The sequence below is a fragment of the Crinia signifera genome, chromosome 2 (genome assembly GCF_055691185.1).
Source record: "Crinia signifera chromosome 2, ASM5569118v1, whole genome shotgun sequence".
Taxonomy (NCBI): Eukaryota; Metazoa; Chordata; class Amphibia; order Anura; family Myobatrachidae; genus Crinia; species Crinia signifera.
In genome coordinates, this window is record NC_139218.1 from 128,798,636 (window position 1) to 128,821,359 (window position 22,724).

The 22,724-nt window shown below is 44.3% G+C and overlaps 1 protein-coding gene across 1 annotated transcript in view; it reads right to left on the reverse strand.

The window, feature by feature from the left end:
- The window catches only part of C2H1orf162 (chromosome 2 C1orf162 homolog), a 47,260-nt gene that overhangs the window by 3,681 nt on the left and 20,855 nt on the right, over positions 1–22,724 (reverse strand). The window contains exons 3-5 of the mRNA XM_083171062.1: positions 6,092–6,203; positions 4,152–4,249; positions 1,304–1,365 (exon numbers count right to left, since the gene is read on the reverse strand). Of these exons, the coding sequence (XP_083027188.1) occupies positions 1,304–1,365; positions 4,152–4,249; positions 6,092–6,203 (272 nt within the window). The remainder of the gene's footprint in view (positions 1–1,303; positions 1,366–4,151; positions 4,250–6,091; positions 6,204–22,724) is intronic.

The following is a 22,724-nucleotide window of genomic DNA, read 5'->3' on the forward strand; positions in this document are numbered from 1 at the left end:
GCTTAAGAAGTGGATTGGAGAGCACCTCTCATCAATTAAAAATGTCTCTCACTTCAAAGGGAACTGTCTTGGATACACCACCTCGGGACATTGGCACCAACGGGACTGAATGAGGACTATAAAATGGGGTGTTTCCTATAAACCCTTTATGGACAATGATGCTGTTATTATGCACAAGTATTCATTGTGTAGTGCCCCAATATGGGCCATGATTCTTCTATGTATACTGTTCATCAATTTTGATTTACCAACACTTTATTGGCTACCACTGTGTGCCTTAATTTCTGCATTGACCAATTATATTCATGACACCGCCGTGTGTCAGTTCTCAGACCTGCGCCATGAATATGAGAAAAAAGTGGGTGTGAACTGTGCTTACAAAGAAATCTCATACTTAAATAGTTTAGCAAACTGAAATGGTGCCAATCATGTAGGTTTAAAAATTGCCAGTTTAATAAATTGTAAAAATATATCCTGTATATAAACAATACATTACATTCCAAATAGGTTAATGAAGTGCGTATAATAAAAAAAACTGAACGCAATTGCTAAAAATAGAGAGCATATGTTGTATAGCAGTCCATACGGTTCCATATTGTGAATGTCCACTTAGAGTTCAGACCCGTTCCTAGCTCAGCCCTGATTAGCGGAAAGCATCTCCATGGAGACGCATAGAGCCTACCAGGGCTTAGTGCTTGTAAAGGGCTTTGCCAGCGCTACATAAGCTGCCATTAGCCGCGGAGGAAGCCGGCTCACCCCGCAGTCAGTGCGGGATGAACTGCTGCAGCACAGAGTCACTGCTGGAGCCTGGATTTGCAAGTATAGAGGTGTAAAATGAATGTGTGAATATTAAACTTTTACTTTTCTCTGTGTCTGTGTGTTTTTTTAAACATTATTTTTACAGATGGACTACCAAGCCCAAGGGAGCCCATTAATGTCCCGCATGCTGGGACTTGTGGTTCACCAAGTCCCAACATGCGGGGGAGGCCTGCTGGGACTTGTAATTCACCGGTAAAAAGCAATGGTACCCGGGGTGCTTCTTCTGAAAAAAAACATCTAACATTGAAGAATGTTTTGACATGTGCAAGCTCACATCTAACAACTTTTTAATAAAACTCGTGGGATAAGACTTTTTCGCTTGGTGCTTCAAACCTTGGGACAATTACATCTCCGCTAAAGGCTGAAATAGCCATTTTATGAGCCTAAGAACAGCACAGGTTGACTATTGTGTTTTTACATGTGTGTGTGTGTGTGTGTTTTAAGGGTCTCAGAATCAATAGAAACATTGCAAATAGTTGGTTACCGTTTGTTGGCCTGTTGAAGATGTCACTTCTTTCAGTCTGTCATTTGAGACTTTACGTTGCCCTTTAATTTAAGTAGAGACAATATATTAAATATTTGAAAAAACTACATGAAAGGAAAGGCTTTTTATTTTTCAAATACATAGTGTAATTAATGGCATAAGATACTGTATTTATAATTATATACCATATATACTCGAGTATAAGCCTACTTTTTCAGAACATTGTTTATGCTGAAAAAGCCCCGGCTTATACTCGAGTGAGGGTCCTGCTTGAGTCAATAAGTTTTCCCAGTTTTTGTTGTAAAATTAGATGCCTCGGCTTATATTCAGGTCAACTTATACTCGAGTATATATGGTAATGGTATCTTGTAAATAAAGGTAATTGATTCTTAAACAGATGATCACAGGTTTCCCTATATTTTTTTATTGTATTCCTGTGCAAAGTGTCCTCTTTTCTGATATTTTCTTCCCTTAGTCAGGTACCAGATGAAGCACCAGGTATAGGTCTTCATATTTGACATATTGGACATTGTGCTAGGTAATGCTATGCACATAAGACTTGGCATGAGATATGGGTCTTTATATTGAACCTGACACCAAATATACAATGGGGAAATTAACTAAGATCCTAAAATATGACCGATGCCGGGTACAAATGCATACGACCTTCATCGGTCGTATTTTTGGGAAAATACAATGTGGAAATAGGGCATATTTACTAATCTGCCGTATTTACGGATACAGATTAGCCCTCATGGGAATCCATAGGTGAGTATCAGTGAGAAATAAAGTTTTACTTTTCATATGTGTCCGTGTTTGATTTAATTATTTGTACTGTTGTGGAACTGCAAGTACCGGCAGGCCCTTTAATGCCTCACATACTGGGACTTGTGGTTATCCAAGTCCCTGCATGTGGTGCAGGCTTGCTGGGACTCATAGCTCCACAACAATACATCATAGTTTGAATCTATTTTTTACAACAATGCCATCAGCCCAGTGCCCACCGCCCCAGGGCACCAGGGACAGCCCCAGGCTTCAGCCCAGGCAGGGTTATTCCTAGAGGGAGGGGACCCCTTCATTGGGGTGGGGGTCCCCACTTCCCCTGAGATGACCGGTCAGGGGGATAATGGTTTGGCCGTGGGACCTTATATAAGGTATAAGGGGCCAGTATCCTGCTGGTTGGTTCCGTTGCTGATTCTCAAAATATAGGGGACCCTTGTTAAATTTTGTCCACCGTATTTTGGGAAGTGTAGTGAACTGACCCAGACCATAGGTTTGAAAGAGGGAATTTTGTCGAAAAAATGTCCTGTCTCAGCTGTTGCTCTATAGCAGTGTTTTTCAACCACTGTGCCGTGGCACACTAGTGTGCCTTGAGCTGTTGTCAAGTGTGCCACCAGATCCAGAGATTACAGCAACCACCAGTTCAACTGTTGTTTACTGGTCTCTTCTTTTCATGTATATCATATATTTTATTTTTGTTACCTGTGGGGACCAGTGTGATAGTTTTTTTTATATGGGAGCCAATAGGTTTTTTTTTCCTGTGGGGACCAATGTGTTTTGACCTGTGGGGATCACATGGTGTGCCTTGGCAATTTTAAAATCTTATTTACTGTGCCACAAGGTAAAAAGGTTGAAAATCACTGCTCTATAGTATGCGTGACAGCGGAGAAGAGGGTTATGGCATTTATGCCCACATTGGACTCATAGTTACCCAGCGCCGCTAGAGGGTTTCAATCCCTTGGGATAGCATTGCAGCAGTTGTCCCTAATATAGCAATAAATTTGGCAGATGTATTTGTAATCCAGCTGTGGGTGAGAAGATGGTATTTTCTCCAGACCACTTTAGTAGTGGGAGACCAAGGTCAGCAACAAAGTAGAGCTAATTTCAGGAGCAGCAGTTTGAAAAGTCCCAGAATACTTGCAAATAGCATATAGAGTATAGGGGTCTGGTCCAATAAGCTGGATAGCACAGAGATAAGTGCACTGTAAGAGGTGTAAGAGAGACTCTATCTTCCCATTAGTGAAACGTGTCAGAGCTTTCTGGACCAGACCCCTAGGCTCTATATGCTATTTGCAAGTATTCTGGGACTTTTCCAACTGCTGCTCCCAAAATTGGCTCTACTTTGTTGCCCAAAAAAATTGCCCAAAAAAACAAATCCAACCTTTAGTAAAATGACACGAAACTGTCGACTTGGTCTGAATGCCGACATGGCCAGAATGTGGGAACTGCCACTCTAACTGATTCATTGCATTGCGGCTCCATTCACTGCATTGGAGAGTGTTCCCCAGAGCGGCCTCTCATTCGTCGTTAGGCTCCAGGAGAGGTGGCTGTAGATTATTGCTTTGCCAATACTCATAATGTACTGAAGAGGATGTGATCCCGTTCATTTTGTGAGTAATAAATGGGTAAACAGGGGTTGTGTTGGGTGTGTTTATTTAATAAAATAATTCAGCAGTCAGTGTTTGAGTCCTGTCATTTTGTGTAATGTTTTTTTTTAATGATGCTCACTTTGAGGTTTATGTATGCTGGCAAATTTGGATCAACATATACTATCATGCCCAGGCATGGTGCTGGACATGTAGTCTACCAATAAAGAACAATATTATTTTATCATAGTGCTTTACATTTACTTGTTCTAAAAATATATATATATATACTGTATTAACATGTTATTATTAATAGTAATAATAATGACCTTCAGCGAACAGCAGCGCACATTTTATAAAGTATTATTAATAAATCAATCATAGTGTGATAACCTATCTCTGTATCACCTTTATGTCACAGACTAAAATGAAAGCAATTCTAACCAATAGGAGAGCAGTTCTGACCAAATTTTACATCTTACCTTTTGACTTCATCTTAATAATGCAGAATATTAAGGCACAAATGAGAAGGGTCACCAAGATTCCTGAGAAAAATGCTAAAATAATGTCAAGGTGATAGCTGCAATGAAAGAGAAAAATCATTACATGTAAGTATGCTGTATGTTGTGTGATTTATATATATATATATATATATGTATATATATATATATATATATATATATATATATATATATATATATATAAATTATATGTGAGATCTTGGCTCCAAGACAGGACCAACGAATAGGCAGCAAGACAGGATTTTATCAATAAGCAAATTAACAGGAGGCTTGCATAGGCGCTTGATGCAGGAAAGCACAGAAATGTTAAAATAGTATAATTTAAATATTAAGAGCATTTCCATGTATCTTGTGTGACCAATAGAAAGTAACAGCGGACAGTCCCAATTATACAGCGCTGACGCCGCATACCAATATTAGGAGGAACGGTCAGCACGCTCAGGCTGCACGGGGCGAGACATGGACAAGCATGGTTCCCCCCCTCCCTAAGTTTTCCCTTCATTTTGTTTTTATAATTATTTTTTTATTATTTATTTATTTTTCATTTGATTAAAAATAATATGGTGTAAACATTGAAAAAAAAAAGATTACATGAATCTTTTAATTTCCCGAAAAAGCAGATTCGCCATGTTTTTATGGCGAATTTGTGCTGTTTGGCGAATTTTGGACTAAAACGGTGAATCACCCTATTCAATGACCACATGGCGAATACATTTGAAGGTTTTTTTTTGCCATGATTCACCGAGTAGCAATCGCTATCTTTTTATGGAGAAGTGGAATGTGAACTTTTAAAATAAAGTGTTTTGTTTTTTACATTTGGTGTAAAAAAATCAGGAATTTTATTCTGAGGAGGGGCATGCTACTTTTATTCATGTGCTGTAAGCACATGAATATATATTTAATTTTTTTTTTTTTTTTTACACAGCAGCCAGCAGGGGGCGCCGAAGCCGAGCCGCTCATTACATATTCATATATTCACTGCACCCGATCGTTACGATCGGGTGTAGTGAATATATGGTCCCCTGCTGGCACCCCCGGGGGGCAGCCTGTGCTGCCTGGCACCCGGGGAGCCCACCTCCCCCCCACAAATGTTCTGGGGCAGGCAGAGAGACTTCCATCTCCCTGCCTGCCGCCGTCCTCAGGCTCCCTGCGGTGTTCGCCGCAGGAGCTCATATTCGTCGGTCAGGGGCAGCGAGCCCCTGACTCGTTGAATACCAGAGCCGGCGAGGCTCCGGAACGTGGCGAATGTGCAGCGAATCCTAAAAAGGATTCGCTGCACCTCGCCGGTATTCTCATTGAATACCGCCCATAGATGTAATCAATATTAATTGTAAAGAAAGGGAGAAATTTAAAATGTTTGCAATATACAATAATGTTCAATGTCATTTCATATTGTTGAATTTCATCCTTTGCAATAAAAACAAAAACTATTTTTTATAAAAATTGATGTGGACATAGGTTCAACACATATTATGTCAACATCCATTGGGTTGACCCCAGAAGGTCGACAGGGTTGAAATGTCGACACAAGCATTATGTTAGCCGTCAAAAAGGTTGACATGAGTTTTTCAAGTTTATTTGTCCCAAATGTCGACACGGACACCATCAAAGTCTACCGCTGTACTCGGCACATTATTCTATTCTCCCTCCATGCCATAGGGGATGGTAGAGCATGAGATACCGCCTGTCGGCACATGTTGGCTCAAATAAAATGTGAAAAACTCATGTCTACCTTTTCACTGTCAACCTAGCCAGTGTTAACCTAATGCTTGTGTCCACCGATTTCATGTGTGGACCAAAGCCATGTCGACCAAATGCATGCCGACCTAACGACCGTATACCCCTGAAATAGCAATAAATAGAGTATATTAACATTATATAATAAAGTACAGTATACTTACTCTGTGATATGTGGTTCGGCACTGCTAATGGATAAACTGTGGGTGGTTGTTGGTGCTGCTGCTGCTGTTGTTGTTATTGTTGTGGCTGCTGTTGTTGTTGATTGTGTTTTTTCTGTGAATTCATTATTTACAACTAGTTAAAAGCCCATCAAAATAACGGATTCTGCAATGTACAGATGGAGGCATTTTCATTTATCCCGACAGCCAAGATGGGGACGCGTGAGCGTCACAAATGCAAACGCATCCAATTATCTGTGAATGGCATATTGGGATGGGAAGACACACTGTGCTGTCTGGATGAATGGAAACTGTTCCATCTGTACTTTCACTTTGAACTGTGACAACTTTTAATTTCACTTTGAGCTGCAACAGTTTTTACCCCACAAACTCTCCACCCCAGTCCATATATGCTCCTACCTACAATCTGTCTTCACAGCTCCCTCTCTACATATCCAGCAAGTTTGAAATAGAGCAGTGTCACTGCAAAATATTGCTTTCACTTTCTGTTATGACATCTTTTAGCACACAAAGGAGTAATTTTGTTGTTCGAGTGGCCCACTAATGATCACTGGCAGTACTTCACCCCATAGAGGTGAGGAGTAGTTATATATATGAGGCTGTGGCTCCGGCACTCTTGCGTCCTGTGCTCCGGTGCAGTATGCAAACCCCAGTCATAAAAAGGGAAAAGGAACAAGTTTCTGAGTGCCTGAGTACCTATATATAGGTCCTTGAGGCAGTATGCAACACAAAACAAGTTCACCTGTGGCAGTGGCGTAGCTACGTTTTGGGTGCCCCCCGCCGTTAGGGGGGGGGGCGCCCCCCCCCCGCCGAGCACCCCTACCCCGCCGCCCCGCCGAGCACCCCTACCCCGCCGCCCATGCAAACCCCCCTCAATCCCCCACAGCCTTACCTATCGCGCTGGTCCCGGCGGCTCCGTTCTGCTGCTGAGGACCACCAGAAAATGGCCGCCCCCATACAGCAGACAGTTTCAGAGAACTATGTGCTATATGGGGGCGGCCATTTTGTGGTGGTCCTCAGCAGAAGAACGGAGCCGCCGGGACCAGCGCGATAGGTAAGTCTGCGGGGGATTGAGGGGGGGTTTAACTATAGCACCGCAGCCCCCGGCGCCCCCACATGCACAGTGCCCCCCCCCCCCCCCGCGGTGGCGGGGGCTGCGGTGCTATAGTTACGCTCCTGACCTGTGGGGTGCTGTAGCTACATAATAGACATGTAGATTTGTGCAATAATTAGAAGCCAGCACGTCAAAACATAAGCAAAAAAAAAGTCTTTATATGAAAAAGAGAAAACATTTCCAAATTAGTGGATAAAAAATCCAGATGTATATATATATAGCCCCTATATAGAGCCCCTACAATTTCTGGTTAAACACTAAATTCACAAAATTAACTGATATTAATAAATAGTGGAGATTTAGTTCATGAATTGATCAATGCATTTAAGCCTGCAGCCCCCTTCATGGGACCCCACTTTTCTGCAGGTCCTAACACTATTGCTCAAAATGGCTACAATACACATAGCTATCACATCAATGTTTTATTTATTAATATCAGTTAATTTAGTGAGTGCTGGTGCATGGTGATTGTATGGCAAATAATAATATGACAATTTTTACATTTAAATACAAGCTTCTCACTTTCCAACTCATGTTTCATATTTACAATTACATAGGTAGATTTTGCAATATACACATATATTTATTAGTTCCATGAAATAAAAATAAAATATTCTGTTTTGGTGGCAATCCAGAGTCGTGTACTGATAACTACGGAAGGTGTTAATACTGTAGTTTTACAAACTTTTTAATCTCGGCACCCCAGAGTATCAGAATTTTTTTTCACGGGACCCCTAGGCCAAAAGTTTCTTATTTAGAAACGTATTAAAAAAACTTATAATTAAGTAAATTGTTGGTACTTGTTTCCTATCTGGGCGCCCACGATCAAAATCGCGTTGATCGGGGGTAAAAATCACGGTCATCGCGGTCATCGCGGGCATCGCGGGTAAAATTGGATGGTCGCGATGCCCGCGATGACCGCGATCACCGCGATTTTCCCATAGGGAACAATGTTAAAAAAGGCTGATTGACCGCGATTTCACTGTTAAATGGCTCAATTGACCCGATTTGGCCATAATAACCCTGAATTAGGCCCAATTAACCCTTAAATGTCCCCCCCAAATTTTGACGCCACCCCACGATCGACGCCAACCCGAAGCGTGGCGAGCGCAGCGAGCCCGCGAGGGGCGGCGGTACGCGTCCTCCGACCTTTTCATGCCCTACTATCCACTAGGGCGTGGTGTGAGAATATAATAGTGTGGCGAGCGCAGCGAGCCACCGAGCCCGAAGCGTGGCGAGCGCAGCGAGCCCCGCGAGGGGACGCGGATACCTTCACTGTGAAGGCCGCGAGGGGACGCGCATAACTGTGAAGGTATCCGCGTCCCCTCGCGGGGCTCGCTGCGCTCGCCACGCTTCGGGCTCGGTGGCTCGCTGCGCTCGCCACACTATTATATTCTCACACCACGCCCTAGTGGATAGTAGGGCATGAAAAGGTCGGAGGACGCGTACCGCCGCCCCTCGCGGGCTCGCTGCGCTCGCCACGCTTCGGGTTGGCGTCGATCGTGGGGTGGCGTAAAAATTTGGGGGGGATATTTAAGGGTTAATGGGCTCTGTGGCCCATTTAACATTGATTCCTATGGCCAAATCGGGTGGATTGAGGCATTTAACAGTAAAATCGGGTCCATCGCGGCTTTTTACATTGATTCCTATGGGAAATCGCGAGCATCGCGTCGCGGGCATCGCGGGTGCATTTATGGCCGGCCGCGACGCGACCGACACGATTTCCAAGTTTAACATTGGTTTCAATGGGAAATCGCGGGCATCGCGTCGGTCGCGTTGCGGCCATACATAAATGTACCCGCGATGCCCGCGACGGGCGCCCAGATAGGAAACCAGTACCAAATTGTTTTTATATGGCATACTTAGGTTTAATTATGTAGTAAGACGAAGAGACAACTGATACAGGAACATGTCATAGGTATAAAACATAAGGTTGAAACCCACACCATTCCAAGACATTTTAAAAAACATCACAATGGGAATGTAGAGGAAGTACTAGAACATGTTGTCCTAGGCCCCAGACGAGGGGATAGGGAGAATTTATTATCTAGGAGGGAGATGTTTTGGATCCATGATTTGAATACTTTGATACCTAATGGGTTCAATGATAATTATGAAATTGCTCCTTTTTTATAATAAAAAAAAATATATATATTTTAATACTCCTTTAAAATACATTACGAATGAGGATTGAAATGTTAGTCATCTTGAATTTATAGTGAGAAGATCTTTCCTCAATTTTTGTAGAATAAATTTTACATGGCAATAGTTTTTTTAGATATAAATTTGAAAGCATTCTTTTTTATGTTAACGGTTTGTTATTTTTACTTCAATGATTTTAAACAACTTTTTATTAAGTCAAAGCTTCATTTCATAACAAAATACATTTCTGAGCATTCAGGCATTTGATACAAGTACAAAATGTTTAAGTACATGAGGTAGGGTTGAGTTACATTTTAGACATAAATTGCCATATTATTAACGTATGTGCACAGGATGTCTATCCTAACAAAAGAGGGGAATCCTTTATTCTAGGATTAGCGGAGGATCGTTAAGTAACATTTGTTCTTCGTACCAACGGGTATTCTGGAAACATTGACGAAGGGTGTGTTTGGTTGACATGGGTAAGGTTTCCATATAACTGTTCCATGTAGCAAAAAACTGTTTGGTACGTGAGTCTTTTTGGAGGGAGGCCTCCAACCAATCCATGTGAAAAATAAAAAATAGTTTATCTTTAAACATCGCCAGGGCTGGAGGGGAGGTTTGGATCCATACTTGAAGGATCGTTTTGCGGGCAGCCGAGGAGATTGCCAGCATTAATTTTTTGATGTGTTTAGGGGCTCTAGTTTCCTCAGGTAAGATGCCAAAAATGGCCCATTCCGGGGTGAGTGGAGTGTAATTAACCAAATGTTCGCTGGCAAAGTCGCGAACCTCCGTCCAGAAATTCTTAACTAACGGGCAGGCCCAAAAGCAGTGGTATAGGTCTGCTTGAGAGTAATTACATTTGGGGCATCTCGGAGAGTCTAGGATTTGCATCTGGTACCCTCGTGAGGGAGAAATGTATGATCTATGGAATATGTTTAGGTACATTCCCGAGAATTTGGCCATTGGGAATGTTGTGATTGAGGTTTGTAAGGTTTTTAACAAAGTGTCTGTTGTTAGGGTAGGGAAGTGTTCTAACCATTGGTTAAGGCCTGTGCATTGTGATGTGTAATCCATAGGCTTTCGGAGGAACTTGTAGTAGGTAGAGATCGCCTTTTTAGGTAAAGGGGGGGCCAAGAGTACATTGTCAAGGTCATTATTCCAGTCTTTTTCCGGAACAATTTTTGAGATCTTGTCAGCGTATGACTGGGCTTGAATAAAATTTAAGTTGAGGGTGGTTATAAATGGGTAATCTCTCGAGGCTTCCATGAAGGTGAGTGGTTTGTGAGTGTAAGTATCTATTAACTGCCCTACTCTACGGAGTCCTGCATTTTTCCAGCTCGTGAAGAGGGGTGGAGCATTGCCATCATGGAATTGGGGGTTTTGTAGGAAAGGCAGATGTATGGAGTGATTTGGGTTCAATTTAAAAGTGTGGCGTAGGGTTAGCCATAATTTACGGACAGACATTAGGAGGGGATTGGTGTGTATTTCTGGAGGGATGTCTCTGTCTTCTAGATGTAGAAAGGCAGTTAGGGAGATGTGGGGTAAGAAGTTTTGTTCTAGGGTGGTGTTGGCATAGGTATGGTTTATGAGTAACCAGTCTTTGAGGTATCTAAATACCGCCGCTTGATTGTATACCGTTATATCTGGGAAGTTAATGCCGCCGTTCCATTTAGGTTGAGTTAGTTTTACTTCAATGATTTTTATTGAAACATTTTCACATTATGCAAAACAAAGCAGGGGGAGAGACAGAAAGGAAAAAAGGGGGTGGGGGGGACGGGACAACGGTCGGGACACATACAGTCACGTAATGTCAGAACAGCATAGTAATGCTTAAAAAATCTTAATCCCATACAAAAATTACAGTTTGTCTACATCAGTGTTTTTCAACCACTGTGCCGTGGCACACTAGTGTGCCTTGAGCTGTTCTCAAGTGTGCCCCCAGATCTAGAGATGTCCAAACCAGTTTACAGCCACCACCAGTTCAACTGTTATTTACTGGTCTCTTCATTCATGTTAAAGGGCCAATGTATGTTATGTTACCTGTGGGGACCAGTGTTTTTTATATGGGGGCCAATAGGTTTCTTTTTTTTCCTTTGGGGGCCAATGTGTTTTTCCCTGTAGGGATCTCATGGTGTGCCTTGGCAAATTTAACATCTTAGTTAGTGTGCCGCGAGGTAAAAAGGTTGAAAATCACTGGTCTACATAGTGGAGGTAGAAAGATATTGAGTAAGTCCTAGGGGATTGGGCCGGGGGGGGGGGGGGAGGGGGAGGGTTGCTCGTACTTTGTTTATAAGGTCAGCACCCTCACCTGCCGTAACAAAAACACTCCAGGGGTTCCATCTGGCTGAGGAGGTGTGTGTAGAAGGGTGATTAGAAGGGATAGTCTGTCTCCATTAAGAAGTGCGAGTGGATTTTACGCACAACTTTGAGATAGGGGGGAGGTGCCGCTTGTTTCCAGCACTGTGCGAGCGCAGTGCGGGCTGCGATGCAAATGTGGCCTAGTACGTAGTGCAGGTGGGGGGGAACTGAGTTAGGGAAACAGTTTAGGAGGGCTACGAGGGGCGATGGCAATAGAGAAAGGGATAGGACTTTGTTTATAAGGTCGAAGATTGTTTTCCAATATGAAGTGATATTGGGGCAGGACCAAAAGATGTGGAACTGATGGCCGACCTCACCGCAGAGGCGCCAGCAGAATTTTGAGCAGGAGGGCCATATCATATGTAGTCTGTCTGGTGTGAGATACAATCTATGTAGCAATTTAATATGCATCTCAGAATGGTTCAAACATCTGGACATTGTATAGGAGGAGGTAAAGATTTTCTTCCACTGGGGCTCCTGTAGCACTTGTCCCATGTCGGCTTCCCATCGGGTTTGAGCTTTGGACTTAAGGGAGGGAATTAGGTCTATGAGGGTTTTATACCAAAAAGAGATCTCACCCCTTTGTTCCCCTCCAAAAAGCCTACTGACTATACTCGCCAACTTGGGTGTCAGTACTACAGAGGTGATGGAGAGACTGTTCCACCAGTGGTTAATTTGGTAATATTGTAGTCTATCTGTATCGGGGAGTGAAAAGCGCTGCTGTAATTCTGGGAAATATCTAAGGACAGGGCCATTCAATAAGTCACCAAGTGTATAAATGCCCCTTTTGATCCATTTAGTCGGGCTGAAATTGGGGAGGATACAAGCTACCGTATGTAGTGAAATTAAGGTCAAGTTGTGAAATTTGCTGGAGAGGGTATGGGTCAATCTGTCCCAAACAGCTAGAGAAGTACGGGTGGATGGGAGTAGATTTAAGGCTTTAGGGCATAGGTTTGCGGGAAGCCAAAATAGGTCTCTCAAAGGAAACTTAGGGCAGGCCAACTCCTCCAGTCTCGTCCAACCCCCCGTATCAGTCTGGGTGAAGAAATGCTTAAGATGAGCCAGTAGAGCTGCCCCCTGGTACAGAGCCAGGTTGGGCAGGTTTAGGCCTCCGCTCATTTTAGGTAAACACATTTTGGTACGAGCTAACCTAGGGGGCCGAGATGCCCATACATATGTCGTCATGATGGAGTTAGCTTTGTCAAGGTATTTTTTTGGAAAAGTGTAGGGGATTGTGCGGAAAAGGAACATCAGTTTGGGGAGCAGTGACTTCTTGAAGGCAACAAGAAAGCTACACAGGGTGATACTGAGCGCTGATTGTTATTCAGTGCTGATGCTGTACCAATAGGGGGATTACCACAAACCCCTAATAGTAGTAGAGAACCAAAAAGAGAATAGGTACAGCGCTGTACTGAATATAAAAATATATTTAATAAAATTAATCACAGTAAAATACAATCATATAATTAATAATACACACAAGACACACACACATAAAACATGCAATCTCCTTGTTAACGTTTAGAACTGGTTAGTGGTTATTAGGTTTGCAATTGCATATATTGTATGCTCCAACTTTGAGCCTGTTAGTAGGTATTAATATATTGAGAGTTCAAGTCCCCACACATGTGCACATTAGTTGTGGTAATACTTAATTGTATCCAGGGGTATTGTGGCTTGTGACATCAGCGATGAAATTCTCCGACCAATCTCAATAGGTCATATCCGAGATGCTTTTCAATCTGCTGGGTACAATAGCAGCCTGGTAGTCCCCTCAACGCGTTTCTCCCCCTAAAACGATCAGCGGCTTCCTCAGGAGAAGTGTAATAACCACTAACCAGTTCTAAACGTTAACAAGGAGATTGCATGTTTTATGTGTGTGTGTCTTGTGTGTATTATTAATTATATGATTGACTTCTTGAAGGCAGCTATCCGGCCCAGCCAGGATATTTCGTAGTTTAGCCAGGAATTGGATAAGGAAGAGATCGACTTAAGAGTGTGGGGATATTAGCTTTAAAAACTGAGGAGGAAGGGGAGGAGATGCGAACACCTAGGTAGCGAATCGTAGAGGATTGCCAGTTATAATGATATAGGGAGCGTAAGGTGTTGATAGAGTGATCTAGCTTAATGGGCAGGGCATTGGTCTTTGTTGTATTTAATTTATAATAGGATGCTAAGGAATATGAATTTAAAATGTTATACAGATAGGGAATGGTTTCAACTGGTTTAGAAACTAGTAGAAGGACATTATCTGCAAACATGCAGAGCTTGTGGGAAGCTGAACCAAACTAGAGCCCGGGAAAGTGGGGTTCCGCACGAATCTTAGCTGCTAATGGTTCTATCGCTAGCACAAAAATAAGGGGGGAGAGGGGGCATCCCTGACGAGTCCCATTGTGGATTGGGAAGGGATTGGATAGAAAGCCGTTACTGTAAACGCGAGCAGATGGAGAACTGTATAGAGCAAGTATAGATGAGAGTATTCGATCTCGCAGGCCAAATTTCAGTAAGACTTTGCGCATGTAAATCCAATTGAGGCGATCGAAGGCCTTCTCCGCGTCCAGCGATAGCAGGAGAAGGCCCTGGTCTTTTGCAAGGCAGTCAACGAGATCAAAAACCCTTCGGGTGTTGTCAGATGCTTGTCTCCCAGGGACAAGTCCCTCTTGGTCGGGGTGGATCAAAGAGGGGAGAAGGACATTTAAACGGGAGTCGATGAGCTTAGCATACATTTTTACATCCCCATTCATTAAGGAGATTGGACGGTAGTTTTGGCAAAGGGAAGGGTCTTTTCCCAGTTTGGGTATAGTGACAATTTGGGCTTCTAACATTTCTCTGGGGATAGTGCCGCTAGAGGTAATATCGTTATATACGTTAAGGAGTGTGGGAACTAGGAGGGCGTGGAAGGAAGCATAGAAGTCGTTTGTGAAACCATCAGGGCCAGGTGCCTTGTTTTTGGGGAGGGATTTAATAGTATCATAAATTTCAGTTGGCATCTATTCACCGTAAGCTGTTTCTGGAGATGTTTTGAGGGTTTATTTTTGTTTTGGTTCTCCAGATTCTTTAGGGTAGATTCAAGGTCGGCTATCTTTTGTTGGTGTAATTTTTTAAGCCTAGCTCCTGCCTGTATAGTGGCTCCCCTGGTAACCGCCTTCAAGGAGCACCAGTAGTTCAGGGTAGACGTGTCTGAGGGTGAATTGCAGTGTTGGAACAGTTGGATAGAGTCTGCGATGGTCTGTTTGGATGTTGGGTCAGCCAGTAAATGAGGGGAGAGCCTCCAAGGGTGGGGGGGAGAGAGTTGGTGAAGTTTGTCCCAGTGAAAGGTAATCGGAGCATGGTCCGACCAGGTGATAGGGAGGATATCACTGGATTTAGCTAATTGGAGGGTCCATTTATCTGAGAGAATATAGTCAATGCGGGAGTAAGTGTTGTGTACTGGGGAGTGGTAAGTGTACTCTCGACCAGAAGGATTGTGCACGCTAGCAGGTTCCGGAATGCTAAAGAATTGGATGTAAGGGGGGAAGTCGAGGGGGGAGGGGCATTAGTGGACTTGTCCATTTTCGGTATACAAAAAAGGATGGGGTCAACCTCCACCAGCGCTAGATAATAGAGAGAGTTACTTCCCTTATTGTGTGATAACCTCCTCTCTGCGGGGTACCGGTATATTGGCTGTTTCCTTCAGCTCACATTCATGTGTACATGTGGAGAGAATATATAATCCACATAGTGTATACCGATTTTTTAATATATCACACAAAGAATTAAGTACATCAACAGAAAAACATATATCACACAGTAAAATCAATGTATGCACACAAATATGAAATCCCAATGGTTAAATTGGCAAGTGCAGAGTGGCAAGGTACTTGAAGGTAGTTACCAGATGTGATGTGAACCGTATGAAATACAGTTCATTAAGCGCATGCGTATAGTCACCAAGTGGCCCGGGCACAACCAGGATCAAGACGCTGCAGCAGGTATCAAATCTCCAAGACCCGTCTAATCCTCTCGCCCGCCGGGATTGGAGATTTGATACCTGCTGCAGCGTCTTGATCCTGGTTGTGCCCGGGCCACTTGGTGACTATACGCATGCGCTTAATGAACTGTATTTCATACGGTTCACATCACATCTGGTAACTACCTTCAAGTACCTTGCCACTCTGCACTTGCCACTTTAACCATTGGGATTTCATATTTGTGTGCATACATTGATTTTGATTCAGAGAGGAGGTTATCACACAATAAGGGAAGTAACTCTCTATTATCTAGCGCTGGTGGAGGTTGACCCCATCCTTTTTTGTATACTATTGATTCTCTTTGGTGTCAGAAAAACACCCTAGGGGAATAACCACCCTTGCAGCTAGTGCGCACTCTATACACTCACTTATTTTCCAATTTGTCCATTTTCAGGTTATGTTAACTGTTTTTATTACATTTTTCCTAAATATTCAATATAAGTAACAGTGGCGGATTCAGGGGGGGGCACCTGGGCAGGTGCCCCCCTGTCATTTCATTTTGTAGCTGAGGACCAGGGCTTTCCAACGAGCCCAGCCCCGTGTCTCTAGCCCCCCGGGAACCAAAGATAACGCCTGGCAAAGCTGTAACGTTTTTTCCCCATAGGATAATATGGGACCCGGCAATTCCAACCCCCACCTAGTTCCGAAGGCTGCCAGTTCCCTCCCTGGCATCACAGAAGCTTGAACTCATTCAATTCCAAATCGCTGGGCCTTCAAGATGATACCAGGCTGGTCCATATCGGTCAATCGGTTCCAGAGATATTGCATGTAAACCGATTTTTTTATTTTTGAAACTTAATTTCATGGCTGTTCATGTTCTTTGATGGCAGATTACTCTGGAACCAAACGCTTCAGTTTCACTGGACCAAAATCATTCAAAGCCCACTCAAATCAATATGATACAGTATGTGCCTATGCACATCCTTGCTGGCGGGTCGCCAGAACGTACGCGCTGGCGACCCGCCAGCAGCCTCGCCAGCGAGGAGACTGAGACGCGCGTGCGTCTCACGCGCACGCGCGTCTCAGTCTCCGTCGCTAGCGTGGCGGAAACCCTGTCCGTCTCCGCCTCAGGGAGACGGACGGGGTTAGGGGGGATGCGGGCAGGCGGCGGGGACCCCGGGTTACCGCCGGCAAGCCGGCGGGGACCCGGGGAAACGTTTGGAAGCGCCGTCGGAAGGGGGCGCGCGCGCCTCTCGTGCGCGCGCGTCCCCTTCTCACGATCGCCATGGCGCTGGCGGGGGATGGCGGCTGGCGACGCCAGCGCCATCCCCTGCAAAGATGGGAACAGACCCATCTGTGCTTGTCTCATGTAAATGGGTCAGTTGGTTCCGAAGATATAGCCGGTTAAATAAGATAACTGGTTAAAGAGGGGGGGGGGGGGGGTTTCTCTCCCCCTCACACCAGAAAATGCAGGGACTAGGCTGGTGTAAAGGGGGCCAACCTGGGAATGTATTTTCTGGTGTGAAAGGGGTATTATTTCAAAGAGCCAGGACCTGCAGTGCTCTGAATACAGCCAGGCTCTGCCACTACCAGTAGCTATCACTTCTGCCTGGCGGCGGCTGTCCCCCATTTACCGCGAGCATGTATTCTCCCTTGGCAATGAGCATGTAATCCCACATGACAATGAGCATGGAACCTCTGGCAATGAGCATGGAACCCTTGGCAATGAGCATGTAGATAAGCAGCACTTATGTAGCATAATTTTTAATAGGCATTATGGTGTTTGGCATAATACATAATGGACATAATGGCATGTAATTTAACGTGTAATGGACATTATGGTGTAAATGTTTAATGCGCGCCTTTGATGGACAATGTCCCTGTGTATGAAGCGTATTGGGAATTTTGGCTTAATCTGTGTGGCATTATGTGAATTCTGGCTCAATGCGTGTGGCATTATGTGAATTTTGGCTCAATCCTAGTGGCATTATGTGAATTTTGGCTCAATCCGTGTGTCGCAATTTTTGAATTTGGCTCAATCTGTGTGACATTATGTGAATTTTGACACAATCCATGTGGCATTATGTGAATTTTGGCTCAATCCATTTGGCATTATGTGAATTTTGGCTCAATCCATTTGGCATTATGTGAATTTTGGCTCAATCCATGTGTTATTATGTGAATTTTGGCTCAATCCATGTGGCATTATGTGAATTTTGGCTCAATCCATTTGGCATCATGTGTAGGGGCAAGTATAGTGGGGTCTAGTATTTTGTTGCATAATGTGTAGAAGTTGTATATAGTGTTGTACACTACACTCAAGGACATGCCCCTTGTTGAGTGGCCACACCCCCTTTTCCGGAGCGCGCCTTCGGCGCGTGCACAACTGCATCCTTCACTTTTGTCGCCATGGTGGGCCTGCGTACTTTAAATGCCAGGGCCTATTTTTAATCCCATTCCCACCCTCTCTCTGCCGCTCTCTTAGTATGTACACTGGCATTACTAACACCGCCCCTCCCCCACCTAAACCCTCTTTTATCATGGTGCCCCCCTTGTCATTTTATCCTGGATCCGCCCCTGATAAGTAACACAAGTATAATGGATTCATGGTACGAGGTTGGCAGTACCAACAATCCCTTCGGTGTACATCAATTTTGGGTACAGCAAACTTTACACATACAAACAGTAATTTTACAATACAAGGTGTCTTTCCCTTATTGGGTCATAATTACATTTTGTCTCTCGAGATTGATGATAAACAGTCTGAGCAATGTTATATATTATTTCCAACTTCAATGAATCTTATATGTCATATAAGAGAAAAACATACTTATTATATCTAACGTAGAAGACCAGATAAGACAGACAAGGGGTAAACAAAAAGAGAGGCGGGGGCCCTCAGGAGTCCCATTTGTTGTATTTCCACCTAGAGGTGGAAGTGGAAATATAAATAGTTTGTACAAAATTAGTCCTACAGTAATCTCTCACCACAGAGTGCCGAGTTAAGCATATAAACAAAGACCTTAAGGGTTCACTTTACATATTTTCACACAGCACAAATTAAGGGAAGTTGCGACTTTAGTGATTGTCAGCAATTTGTCTCAGTATACAGTATACCAAGTAGTATTTTCAAATAGCTTGTAAATATGTATATTTGTGGCTTCATATAGCGATTAAAGATACAATCCCCATTTCTTGTGTAATCGTTCCACCCTCTTTTCAATGTCCGGCAGAGTTGCCTGCCATTCCTAATATATAACCCTCAGAACCATATTAGACACCTCTAAAATTCTAGGAGTGGATCTTTTGATCCAATGCTTCAAAATACATTTCTGTGCAATTGTGATTATTGTTGTGAGGGCCGGGACCATTTCTGGTTTCCTGGGGCCCAGCTCCCAAACCTTAAAGTTGACAAAGAGACATGCAATAGGATGTTTTTGAACAGATATCCCAAATGCTTTATTAATAAAATTGACCAGTTTATTCCAAAACATCGCTATTTTCCAGTATTGCCAGACGTTGTGGAAATAATGAGCCTCCTCACTGAACATTTAGGGCATTCTCCTGTCTCTTCTGGTACCATGTGGGCTCTTTGTGCTTGTGATATATGAGCTCTGGGTACTTGTGTACTAGGGACTCAAGGGTAATTTGCCACTGTATAAAGCATTGGTGAGACCTCACCTCGAGTACGGAGTGCAGTTCTGGGCCCCACACTATAAAAAGGACATCGTAGAATTAGAAAAAGTCCAAAGGCGAGCAACAAAGCTTATTAGGGGAATGGAGAATTTAAGCAACGGGGAGAGATTAAGCAATTTGGGACTATTTACATTAGAAAAGAGACATTTAAGGGGGGACATGCTCAACATGTACAAGTATATCAAGGGCCAATATAAGGAACTGTCACACACCCTCTTTTCTACTAGAAAGGAATCTAGGACACGAGGGCATGAGTATAGATTAGAAGAAAAAAGATTTCATTCAGCTAGTAGAAAGAATTTCTTTACGGTCAGAACAGTCAAACTCTGGAACTCTCTTCCCAGAGAGGTGGTAATGGCTGGCTCATTAAATGCGTTCAAGGCAAAGTTGGACAAACATTTACTGGATAAAAACATCCATGGGTACAAAGTAGAAATATAATTTGTCTGTAAAATACCAGAACCTACCAAATCAGCAATGGATATCTATACCAGGTTGAACTAGATGGATGCAAGCCTTTTTTCAGCCTTACCTACTATGTAACTATGTAATTATGTGTATTATCGGGGCGCCCAATTTTTTTCATCGCATGCCACTACTTAAGGCATGCAATGCGATGCGATTTTTCATTGTAAAGATCCGATTTTTAATTGTATAGTCACCCATGGGTGATTTCACACCCCCACTATCCAACTATGCATGGAGCTGATGTTATATAGTGTGGCGAGCGCAGCGAGCCACCGAGCCCGAAGCGTGGCGAGCGCAGAGATGTATTATTATTCTCTAAAAAATCCCTTTATAGGATATGGTGAGAGGCCGCAGTGAATTTATAGGGGTTAAAATCATACATAACAAACACATACACATAAACACACAGATGGTGTTTTAAGTGAACACAATAGAAGGAAAAGTGATCCTTAAAAATAACCTTTATAATTGAAAATGTCAATATTTTGATCTAGCACTGTCTCAATGTAGGTAGGACAAAAAATATATATATCCAGAGAGGTCTCAGTGACTGCTATGGGCCATTGAGATATAACTTTAGCTCCTTTTTTACATAGATATTTTCCAGAGAAAATCACTTTATGGTGTGTACTCAGAATTATGGGGTGTTTGCTGTAACTTTACTGCCCTCTACTGACCAAAGTGAATTTTCTGGGCACTTTTATTTTTAAGAGCCCAAAGTTGGTACATGAATATCCCCTTTGGATATTACTTCCACATAGTCATGGACAAGACGATTCATTGGAATGAGTTGAGCCGCACGGCTCAGCTCAGTAAAGTGTGTTGAGACAGTGACTCGGCTCTCAAGTCACTACTCATATGGATTTGCAGGCACAGGGAGACAGTGCAGGGCTCACAGCACATTCAGGGACTTGCAGAGTCTCTGTCCCTCAGTGTGTGCTGTGTGCTGTGTGTCGGCAGACAGGAAGTTAGTCAGTGGCTAGGCTCATGAGTAGTGTGGAATTGCAGGCACAGGGAGACAGTGCACGGCTCACAGCACACTCAGGGAGTAGCAGAGTCTCTGTCCCTCAGTGTGTGCTGTGTGCCGGCAGACAGGAAGTTAGTCAGTGGCTGGGCTCATGAGTAGTGTGGAATTGCAGGCAGAGAGACAGTGCACGGCTCCCAGCATAGACTTAACTTGAACTCAGCTGCTACTGCACTCTCCTTTCTCCTGCTAAGCCTGACGATTCAGAGAGGAGGGGCTGAGCTTACTATGCTATAATGCTGCTGCTGCTGTCTCGGCTCTTGCCACAGTGACTAACTCGAATCATGTATTCAGCTTAATGGTTCGAGCAGAGGCGTAGCGAGGGCGGTGCCGGCGGAGCACACGCTCCGGGCGCAGGATGATTGCATGGCGCCGGAGCTGTGCTGTGGCACCGCCAGCTCGCTCGCCAGCCAGCTCCCCCGCCCGCCCGCTTCTCCGCCCGCCCGCCAGCTTCCCCGCCCGCCCACCCGCCCGCCAGCTAGCTTCCCCACTCCCCGTCCGCTGCTGCTACCGGTATGTAAAATTCACGGGTCCCGCTGGACCGCTAGCCAATGGGCGCTTGCGGTCCAGCAGCCAATCAACTGATGGCTGCTGGACCGCGAGCGCCTATTGGCTAGCGGTCCAGCGGGAGATATGAATTTTACGTAGCCGCATCTCTCTTAGCGCAGAGAGCCGTGAGCGGGCGGCAGTGTGCATACTGGCAGGGGGGAGGAGAGGGGAGGGGTGCACACACACACACACACACACACACACACACTGTCTCTGTCAGCACAGGCAGGGGGGGTGCCTGGCTGTAACTATGGTGTACTCCCACCCTCCACCCACCCTTCTGCACTCACCCTCCTAACCACATAACCCACCCACCCTGCTGCACCCACAAACCCACCCTAATGCAGCCACCCACCCACCCTACTGCAGCCACCCACCCACCCACCCTGCTGCATCCTACTGCAGCCACCCACCCACCGACCCTGCTGCATCCTACTGCAGCCACCCACCCACCCTGCTGCACCCACAAACCCACCCTACTGCAGCCACCCACCCACCCTGCTGCATCCTACTGCAGCCACCCACCCTGCTGCATCCTACTGCACTCACCCACCCTGCTGCATCCTACTGCACTCACCCACCCACCCTGCTGCATCCCACTGCACCCGGCCACCCTGCTGCACCCTACTGCCCCCTTGGCATCGAGCATGAAGCCCCTTGGCATCGAGCATGAAGCCCCTTGGCATTGAGCATGAAGCCCCTGGCATTGAGGTAAGTGGCACTTATGTGTCAAATGTGTAATCGGCATTATGGTGTGTTGAATGTAATGGGCATTACGGTGTGTTATATAGTATGTAATGGGCATTACGGTGTTATATAGTATGTAATGGGCATTGCGGAGTGTTTTATAGTATGTAATGGGCATTGCGGAGTGTTATATAGTATGTCATGGGCATTACGGTGTGTTATATAGTATGTCATGGGCATTGCGGAGTGTTAAATAGTATGTCATGGGCATTGCGGAGTGTTATTTAGTATGTCATGGGCATTGCGGAGTGTTATTTAGTATGTCATGGGCATTGCGGAGTGTTATATAGTATGTCATGGGCATTGCGGAGTGTTATATAGTATGTCATGGGCATTATGGTGTGTTATATAGTATGTCATGGGCATTACGGTGTGTTATATAGTATGTAATGGGCATTACAGTGTGTTATATAGTATGTTATGGGGATTACGGTGTTATATAGTATGTTATGGGGATTGCGGAATGTTATATAGTATGCAATAGGCATCATGTGTGGGCTTATGTGTAATTGGAATTACAGAGTTCACTAAAATGTCCAATGGGCATTACGGTGTGTGGTATAA